Source organism: Monoraphidium neglectum (genome assembly GCF_000611645.1).
Source record: "Monoraphidium neglectum strain SAG 48.87 unplaced genomic scaffold scaffold01944, whole genome shotgun sequence".
NCBI classification, from domain to species: Eukaryota; Viridiplantae; Chlorophyta; class Chlorophyceae; order Sphaeropleales; family Selenastraceae; genus Monoraphidium; species Monoraphidium neglectum.
In genome coordinates this window covers 1,531-11,201 of record NW_014011684.1, presented here as the reverse complement: position 1 = coordinate 11,201, position 9,671 = coordinate 1,531, and the positions used below count along the sequence as shown (strand labels likewise).

Sequence of the window (9,671 nt, the reverse complement as noted above, 5' to 3'; positions counted from 1 at the left end):
CCCCCGACCCCGCCCCGCACCGGCCACGCCCTCGCCCTCGCCCGCGCCGCCGGGCGCGCCGCGGCCGCGACGCCCGCGATGGCGGAGGCGGCGCCGCCGGCGCCGGCGCGCGACTGGTGGCTTTGCATGTCGCCGGACGCGTGCAACAACCCGATCACGTGGTGGTTGGGCCAATATGATGAGAAGAGCGGCACGTTTGACGTCACCGCGGCAGACGGGCCCCACAGGCTGGACCTTGGGTCCACCCTCTATGCGGCCACTCTCTGGACAGACCCCCAGGTGCGACCCCTCCCCTCTTGCCCGACCTGCTGCGGCTCACGCGTGCCCACTGTTTTGTGCTTCTGGATCTAGAAGTGTGGTTTGGGAGGATGTATCAGCACCCACGCCCCCTTATAAAAGCCTCAACAGTCTCCTCCTGCATCTTCCTCATCGCACCCCTTCATCCGTCTGTGAGTAGTACCCATTACATTCCCCTCAGTCAACCTCAAAACCCCGTGCCGAGCCGCAGGGCCGCCAGCTGGTGTACGCGTGGATCCAGGAGCACCGCCGCGTGCCCACGCCGCCCGCACTGTGCGGGGACTACTCCTACGCCGGCTGCATCAGCACGCCGCGCGTGGTGACGCTGCTGGACGGCCGCCTGCACCAGGAGCCCCTGCCTGAGATCACACGCCTCCGCACACGGTGGGCGGGCGTTTGGCTGCTTGGGCTTGGCCTGCCTGCGCCGCACGCATACTTGAAGAGTTGATTGCACGGATGCAGCCATACGTGGCAGCTTGGTGGCGCAGGGGTGACGCTGCTTGCCCGCAGTGGCGCTGCCGGCAGCACGGCTCAGTCCCTGCGCTCCGCTGCCCTGTTTCGAAGACAGCTGCGTTTCGCAGGCTGGCAGTTCTGTCGATGACGTCACACACACACACACACTCTTTCATGATGTCACAAGCACTCGCTCACACACTTTCCCTCTAATACCACCCCCCTCCCTCACGTCAGGGTCTCCTGGCACGCGCGCGGCCTGAAGCTCGACCCTGCCGGCCCCCTCCTGCCCCTGCGCGTCGTCAGCGGCACCCACCTCGACATATCCATCACCCTCGTGCCCCCCGGCCCCCGAGCCTCCCCCTCCGACATCGGCAGCGGTGGCAGCTCCGAGGACCGGGGCAAGGGCGAGCCTGCGGCCGCGGGGCTGGTGTTCAAGTCGTGGCGCGCTGGTGGCCGCGGGGCGGCGGTGTTGAGCTTTGATTGGGACAGCCACTTTCTGGCTCTGGACTGGGACGAACCCTTCCCCAACGCCTACGACCCCCGCGGGGCGGACAGCCCCGAGGGGCGGCGCGTGGGCGGGCCGCTGCGGTTTTACACGCCAGGTCGGCATGGGGCGAGGGCGCGGGTCTTGGCATGGTATGGGTCGGGGGGTGTGCGCATGCGGGGCAGCGTGCGGGCTTGTTTCAGGGCCAAATGCGGGTCGAATGTAGGCACACCCATGTGGTCACCTGTTTTACCCGTCCTGGTGAAACATATCATGTGAGGCCTGCAGTTTTGGAAACCCAGCGTGTGCTGTCCGTTCTCGATGGCGCCAGCCGCGCCCCCGCGACGCGCTCACTGACCTCCCCAGCCTCACCGCTTGGGTGGCGCTCCCCCACGCTGTCGCGCGCAGGCGAGCCGCTGACCCTGCGCGTCCTGCTGGATGGCTCAGCCCTCGAAGTCTTCACCTCCACCGGCGAGACCCTCACCAGCCGCATGTACCGCGGCCACCCGCCCGCCTGCCCCTGCCCCGGCTGCGGCCACGGCCGCGGCACCGACCCCACCATCAACTGCGACGGCGTCGCGCCGGCGGCGCCGCCGGCAGGGCAGGGGCAGGAGGAGGATCGTACTGGCGTCGCGCTGTTTGCGTCGGGGGCGGCGGTGGAGGTCGAGTCCCTTGATGTGTGGGAGATGGGCTCCTGCCGCGCCGCCGCGCCCGCGCTGCCCGCCGCCGCGCACGCCGAGGCCGCGCTCGCCGCCGTCGTCGCGCGCGCCGCCGACGCAGAGGCGGCCGCCGCGGAAGTGGAGGGCGCGCTCCCGCCGGGGGCGAAACCTATTGAGGCTGGCGGGGATTGCGTGGGCGCGACAGCGCCGCACGCGGCGCCCGAGGAGGCGACTGATGAGGCGCAGGTGGCAGGGTCATTTTTGGAGGTCCTCCACATCAACAGCGCCTGAGGCGCCCGCCTTGAGGGGCTGCACACCACTGCCACCCGAGGCGCCCATTCTAGAGGGTCTGAACATCGACAAAACCCGAGACGCACGCACTAGAGGGTCTCCAAGTCAACGAGGGGCTGAGGTACCCCCGCTCTAGAGGATTTTCTCATCTACACCGCCTGAGGGCGCCCGCCCGGCCGTCGCCGCACGGTCGCGGCCGGCGGCGGCGCGGCGGCGGTCGCTCTTGTAGTCAGGGGGGCGGCACTTCATCGCGCCCCGCAGGCGGCAGCGCAGCGCCGTTGGGCGGGCGGCCGCCTTCCGGCCTGGGGTATGTGAGCGGGGCTTTATGGTTGGTTAGGTCTGCCAACTGCCTAGCGCGTGTGCTCTTCATTCCTGCCTGTAGACCCCTCCTTCAAGGGGCTCTGTGAGAGAGCCGATGACGCAGTTACCGGACCCGGGTGTACGTGGTCGAAGAGTGTGGCGTGGTTGACCGTGATTGACCGTGCCGCCTTTGCTGGTGCTGCAGGCGGGGCTGGTTGCCAACCAGCCCGCCAGCCAGCCCGTCGATAGAACGCATTGCTTTGTGTGTCGAGGTGTGTTTTGCTGTGCGGCCTGTGTTTGTCACGGGGGCCGGCTGGCGCTAGTTTGCACGGCGGATGCGCGTCCCGGGTTGCGCAGCGTACCCGCCACCAGTGATGGTGCAGCGGCTGCAGCTGCTGCCTGAGATGGCCGCGCAAGCAGAGCGGTGCCGGGCTCGTTTGCTTAGCGGGGCGCCTGCAGCCTCCTAGCAACGACGGATGTACATCACCACTGGTTCTACTCCCAATTCAGGAACCTGCCTGAGAGCTGGCGTCCCTCTTGTCACGCCTGCCCGCGTGACCTGGGACGCCGCCAGGGCCATGCGCGGCCGTGTGCGCCCATTGCCGGCGCAAGGCGTGCAAGCACACGCGCGCTGCCGCCCCGTGCTGTGCGGCGCGCGGGTGTGTGACTGCATATTCGATGCGGAGCTGGGGGTTGCACCTGCAATAACCACAACAACTCAGTTGTTTGCGCGCCGCTGCGCTGAAATGCGGTTCACTGGGAAAACTCACTTGTTGCAGGGACCCTTTGGAACGGTGGTGGCCGCCTGTGAGCCCCGCCGTTGGGCCCTTTGTTGCTCCTCCTCCGCCCCCCTTCATCCAGTCTCATGTGCCCCTTGCACTGCACAAAGATGTGTGCCCAAAAACACACTCGCCCATGTCATCGCAGCAGGAGGTGGCGCCCGCAGGTCGGTTTATTAACGGGAACTAGGCAACACATCTGTGACCGGTGCTCCCACCTTTGTTGTGCTCGTTGGTGGTTTTCCAGCTTTGCTGTGCAAAAGCGACCGCTCCACCCCCTCCATCATTGCCACTGGCTGCTTTCGGGTGCATGCGCATGCATGTCTTGCGCAATCCCTGTGTGTTTGCTGTTTCTCTGTTATGTTATTTTGTGGTAATTGTGGGAATGCTGATACGTCAATGTTTGTATTCAGTGTGTAACACACATAAACCTATGTTGTTTTACTAGCCAAGAGACGCTTGCTCCTGGCAAGTAATAGACAGATGGTGACAAAGTAGAGGTATGCCTCTGCATCAGTGGCAACACAGCAGTGGCGCTTCTCATCTGACCAAAGTCAAGCGGCTTGGCTAGATGAACATAGGCCGTTCAGCATCATGTGTGAAACTTGGGAAGACGTTGCGGCGTCATCGATGCGTGCATGCAACGGGGTAGGCCCGGTCGAGCGGGTTGCAACCAGCCCATGTGAGCGGGCGAGTCAGCATGTCTCCAACAGCATCGGGCCCTGGCGGCAGGTTCAATGGATGCAGCGGCAGCAAAAGCGGCTTGCCGTCTCTCCAACATCAGCACAATCTTGCCAGCTCCATGTCATTTGCGTCTGCGGCAAGCTCGACGGGTCCCTAAAATTGCGAGTAGAACTTGCAGAGCAGTGCCCCGGTCCGGGTGGGAACAGACAAGGTCGCCAGAATCCTTTCCTGGAGCATGTACTTGTCATTCGGCATATAATTATCACAGCTAGTCTCATTCTGCCGCGTGCTTTCAATCGCGCACTCAACGCGCGCCGCTGCAGCACTGCAAGCCCCGTCAGCAGCAGTCTCGTCGTCCAGAGTCCTTCACAACACGATCACGCACAACCCACTTCAGTGCGACTCTTGCTCACAGCATAACGCGGCCAGGATGGCTGCTCTTGCTGGCACAAGGACGCGGGCATGGACATGTAGCTCCCGCTTCAGCCAGCGCACCTCGGCTAGGCCTCGTACGCTGGTGAGCCTACTTTCAGACCCGGGTGCAACGCGCAAACCCACGCCGGCTGCAGCCGGTGCCCCGTCCCCTCCAACGCCCGAAGAACGCACGCACTCGCACGTGCGCTTCGCCGCCCGATCGGCCCTCCGCCTGCCCTCCACCCTCCCCTTGCACAGGTGTGCGCGCGCATCCTGCTGGAGGACCCGTACCGCACGCTGGGTGTGGCCAGCGATGCAGATGAGAAGGAGATCAAGCGTGCCTACCGGCGTCTAGCGCTCAAGTGAGCCGTGCCCCTGCCTCTCACCTCGCGGCACACTAATACTGCAGGCTGTCCGCTCTGGCGCCCCCGCCAGCAGCCGCCCCTTGCCACTTGCGAGCCCACGCCCGCGCGCCTTCGCGCATCTGGCGCGGCTGACGAATCGCCAATCGATCCCCTCAAAGGTTCCACCCGGACGTCAATCAGACCGGCGACGCCGAGCGGCGCTTTGTCAGCATCCAGCAGGCGTACGAGGTGCTCACCGGCAAGCGGCCCCACGCCAGCAGCGGCGCAGTGACCCGCAACCAGCATAACGGATGGGAGTTTTCTGACTGGTGGGTGCGGCATGCAACCAGGCTTTGTGGGGGGGGTCCATGGCAGGGACGGGGGCCACCCCTCTTGCTGCATGCCGCTCTGCACACGCGCCTCGCTGCACACGCGGGCACGCCTGGGGCGCCGCAGCGAGCGGGACGCCGCCCGCCGCAGCTTTCCCCCTCCCTGCCTCTGGATGCACCGCGAATCGGAGCCTCAAAGGCGCTGACCCCGCGCGGCTTGCCGTCATGTGACCAATCCACAGGTTTTGGAGCTTCTCCGCGAGCCGCCGCTGGTCTGAGCAGCACCACGCGCGCCCGCCGCAGGACGCCGCGCGCGCCCCCCAGGAGCGCGCCGTGCTGCACTCGCAGCTGGCCGGCCTGCGGCAGCGCGCGGCGATCCGCCACACCAAGCAGTGGCGCGAGGAGCGGGCGGCGGGCGGCGCGGGGGCGGCGGGGGCGCAGGCCACCGCGCCTGAGCAGCAGCAGCACCAACAACAGCAGCAGCACCACCAACACCAACACCAGCACCAGCAGCACCAGCAGCACACGGCGGCGCAGCCTGTCGTGGATTACGACACCACAGCCATGTCTGACGGCGTCAACATGGCCTGCGGCGAGGGCTACGATCCCTGGAACCCTCATGCAGCCGTCGCGAGCGCTGCTGCAGGCGCCGCGGCCGCCACTGCGCGCCCCAAGTTCACGGCCACCGAAACGCTCAAGAGCCAGGTCTGCGGGCAGCTGGGCGGCCTGAAGCGGCGCGCGGCGGTCAAGGCGCGCGCGGACACGGCGGCGGCGGCGCGGCGGACGGGTGCGCGGTGGGAGCCGCGGATCGAAGAGAATGAGGAAGGCTGCTACGACGTGTGAGCCTCCAGACATGCGCTGCAGTGCTGGGGAGAGCAGCTGAGTCGGGGCGGTCTCCGGAGGGGGCGCGCGCATGAACGCCCCTCCTCCTCTCCGCCTTGCGCGAAGCCTGCCTGCAAAGGCGGGCTCGGAGGGTGGGCGCGCAGCGCGGCTGGGACGCCGCGCGCGCGGGACGCTGGCTCGAATTCTGTCCACGGCTGCGGGGCCATCAACCAAGCGAGTCGCGGCGCCGCAAATTCCTCCTGCCGCCCATTGGGCAGTCGCGCCTCCAGCCCCTGCCGCGCTGTGGCTGCTGCGCCAGGAGGGGCGCGCCCACCGTGCACCGGCGCCGGTTGTTGTGTGCTGAAAGCATTGCTCAGAGCATCACTGACAGAGCGCTGGGCGTGGGGTCGCACGCCCATTCAAACTTGGCGGGCCAGCGGCGCAGGCGGCGGCGCCGAGGGGCGCCCTTCCCGCGCCCCTGCCCACCTGCAGACTCATGCATCACCATAGCTCATGTGCCCGCTCGCATTCCGTCCGTCGCCGCGGCCGCCCGCGGCGGCCGCTGCGTTGCCTCCAGCGCGGCGGCTCGCCCCAGGCTCCTCGGGATGTCCTTGGGTGCGGCGGCGATTGATGTGTACACAATCAACAAGGACGTGTGCCCATAGCAACAACCAATTATATCAACAAACGGCACGAACAGTATCCTCGTTTGTACCACCACCACCACCCTCCCCGCACTCCCGTCGCCGGCCTTCGACGCATAGCATTGGCGCGGCCCGCGGACGACGTGGCGGCGTGCGGCTTGAACGGCCGCCTTGGCGGGTGCTGCGGCTGCACCCCATTGGAGACTTGCCTTCGCCCCAGCCGCCACGGCAGCGGCGCGGCGGCCTGGGTTCGGCTGCGGCGGGCGGGGCCCGCCCGCGTGCCCCCTCGGCTTCCGATCACGATTTTGCGCGAGCGCTTCTTGGGAAGCCTGGGTTTGCTCATGTCTGGGCTCGCCTTCGCTGGTGTGGACCCCTTATTGCTCTTGCCGCTCTTGATAGCTGGAGATGGGGTCGCATTTTGGGCGCGTCGTGGCAAGTATCAATCGTTTGCGTTTTTGGAATCAGTGAGCTTTGGTTGCCGACGGCGCCGCGCGACGTGCCCGCGTCCCCACCTGTGTCGTTCCCCACCTGCTGTCCAGATCTTGAGGCTGTGTGCCAAGCATCGCAGCGAGGCCGCGGCCGTTAAACATACGCTGCAAAAAAGAGCGCCACCTGGCGCTCACTCCGAGAAATTCTCGTGCACAGCCTTTTCCCCTGCTCGGCCACACATACACATGAAATTCAAAGGAGCATGCTCTGGCGCGGCGCGGCGCCGCGCAAGGCCGCAACTGCACGGCACGGTGCCCCAACTGACAACCAAGCCACACTGGTGGGGTCCGGTCAAGGACGGTCAGCAGCTGTCATGGACTGTAAGATATGGTGTTTCTTGTGACCCGTGGCTGTGCAGTTTCAAACTTGGACAATAGTTATCTCTTGAGAACATGTTTTAGTCAGGTTGGCAGGCAGGCAGCGAAACATGGAGGAACACTCTACAGCTGAATTTTGCGCGTCCTCTAGCACCGAGCATGCACACAAATCAAGTCATGAAGCACACACTTGCAGCAGCGTGGGGTCCACGATGCAGCCAATAGCATCCCGAGATGTATCAAACGTGTTTTCAAGCTGCAGTGTCACTGCGTCTACATGTGGCGACTTTGCAAACGAGGGATCTGGCGAGATTACTTCGCGCTCTGATCATGGAGTGCATCGCCTGTCGTTGCATCCATGCTCACCTGACAGTCGTTTTATCATTGTGCTATGCTGCCTTTCCCACTGCACTTGTCGCAAACATCGGCAAAGCGCCGTCGCTATGACACACGTTGGGTCACTTTGTCGCTGGCGATGCCCCCGGCCAAACACCCCAGGATCAATCCATGTCTAGCCGCACACCCCTTCATCTATTGCTTGCGTATAGCTTATTCCAATGCCAAGCCGAAGCACCGCACTCCCAATTGCGGCGCTGCCCACGCTGCTGGCAATGGGCGCTGCCTTCGCGCTCTGCGCGCTCGCGCGCCCGGCCGCGGCGGAGCCCGTGCCCAACCCCGTGTTTGCGCCGCAGCAGCCCACCCAGGCCTATGCTTGGGGCGGCTCCGCGGACCCCGGCAGGCGAGCCCCTCCCATGCCCGCCCTGCAGCGGGCACAACGCACACGTCGCCACACCAACCAACCGCTCGCGGCCGCACTGGCCGTGCTGACGGGGACGGCCTCCCCTTGGGCTCGCTACCCACCCATGCAAGACACCATGCACCGCTCGCCCCTGCCTGCCCCGTCACTCATTGCTGCCACCCTGGCAGCTTCCGCTACCCCGAGGTGGACCCGTCCTCCCCCTTTGCCCTGCCCGCCCTCTTGTTGCGCCCAAGCCTCGGCATCTCATTGGTGCGTCCGCCCACCAGCCTGCGGCCCCCCAACCCCGACCTGCCTCGATCGGCACCCCGCCTGGCGCCCTGAGTACGCCCAGCTGGCCGTGGCCCCCGCCAGAATGCTGCACCCGAGCCCCCTGCGGCACTAGTAGAGCAAGCCCGCAGCTCACGCCCCGCGCCGATCCCTGCCGGTCTGTGCACTCTCATCCCCCCCACACATGCGTGTGTCTGTACACGCACACACACCCACACACGTCAACACCCACACCCCCCCCACACACACACACTCCACACACACAAGCGTGTCTGCCCCAAGAACGCACGCCCCAAGAACGCATGCCACCCTTGCTGTGCGCCAGGCAGGCGGCGGCTTCCGGGCAGCTACCCTGGGCCTGGGTTGGCTGAGGGCGCTCAACAGCCTCGGCGTCCTGGATCAGGTTGGCGGCCGGCTGGGAAATTGATGACACCGTGGATTCATAAAACGTAGCATTAGAAACAGCCAAAAAAAGCAACTCGGTCATACACAGCAACAGCCACAGCAACAAAAAAAGCAGCAGCAGCATCAGCAGCCACAGCAACAGCAATACCGCAGCTACGGCTTCCGACCCTTGAACGGCGGGACCCGTGCACAGACGCGTGCGTCTCCCAGCGTGGGCACACATGAGTCTCGGCACTCCTTGTCCCCATCGCACTCACAGCCGCACAACCAGCCCGCCCGCCCCGAGTCATAATCGGCCCCTCCCATCCCGCGGCCACCGCCACCCGCAGGCACGCCACCTGTCTTCGATTTCAGGCAGCTCGTGGCTGGTGGGGGCTTACTCATTCCAGAGCAAGCACCCGCCAGAAGATTTCTTCAGGCCGTACCTTAAACCCCAGGTACATGCCTGAGCGCCTGCCGACGAGGCAGGACCATGCGGGTCCACCAGCACGCAGCAATTGCCGGCTGCAAAGTTGGGGAGAGGGTGGCTGGCAAAGGTCTTCCAGCCGCAGCCACGAGCGGCGCGTGCATCGGCCAAATCGCCAAAGCCGGCAGCGCTTGCCCTGGGCCCAGACTGGTAGCAATCTGGAGTATCCGTCCTTGTGATGCTCGACAGCCAAAGCCACAGCGATGCCGACGCATGAAACGGAGCCCCATTCCACAAGCCTGGACGTCTCTAGAAGCGGGCGAACAGGGGGATGCTGAAACATCTCAATCCTCACCCTCGTCCCAGACTTGTTGGCATTTGGTGCGCCCGTCGGCGCTGCAGAGCCGGCAGAACGACCCGCGCTCGCGGCCCCCAGCCCCCGTGCCGCCTTCCTGCCGCCGCCGTTGCAGGACTTGACTGCTGACCGCATCAGGGCCGACTCCCCGGCTTCCTTAGGCAGCTTC

At 65.6% G+C, this 9,671-nt stretch overlaps 2 protein-coding genes across 2 annotated transcripts; both read left to right on the top strand.

Annotated features, from left to right (window-relative positions):
- Positions 1-78: 78 nt before the first annotated feature.
- On the top strand, positions 79-2,187 carry MNEG_9458 (glycoside-hydrolase-like protein; the record flags this gene model as incomplete). The annotated part of the gene is made up of 4 exons (XM_014042071.1): positions 79-279; positions 509-681; positions 988-1,355; positions 1,646-2,187. The coding sequence occupies 4 exons, from the start codon at positions 79-81 to the stop codon at positions 2,185-2,187; spliced, it is 1,284 nt and encodes a 427-aa protein (XP_013897525.1).
- Positions 2,188-4,380: 2,193 nt separating this feature from the next.
- Positions 4,381-5,880, top strand: MNEG_9457 (Chaperone protein dnaJ; the record flags this gene model as incomplete). Its single annotated transcript, XM_014042070.1, has 4 exons — positions 4,381-4,467; positions 4,623-4,726; positions 4,888-5,037; positions 5,280-5,880. The coding sequence occupies 4 exons, from the start codon at positions 4,381-4,383 to the stop codon at positions 5,878-5,880; spliced, it is 942 nt and encodes a 313-aa protein (XP_013897524.1).
- Between the last annotated feature and the right edge of the window lie 3,791 nt (positions 5,881-9,671).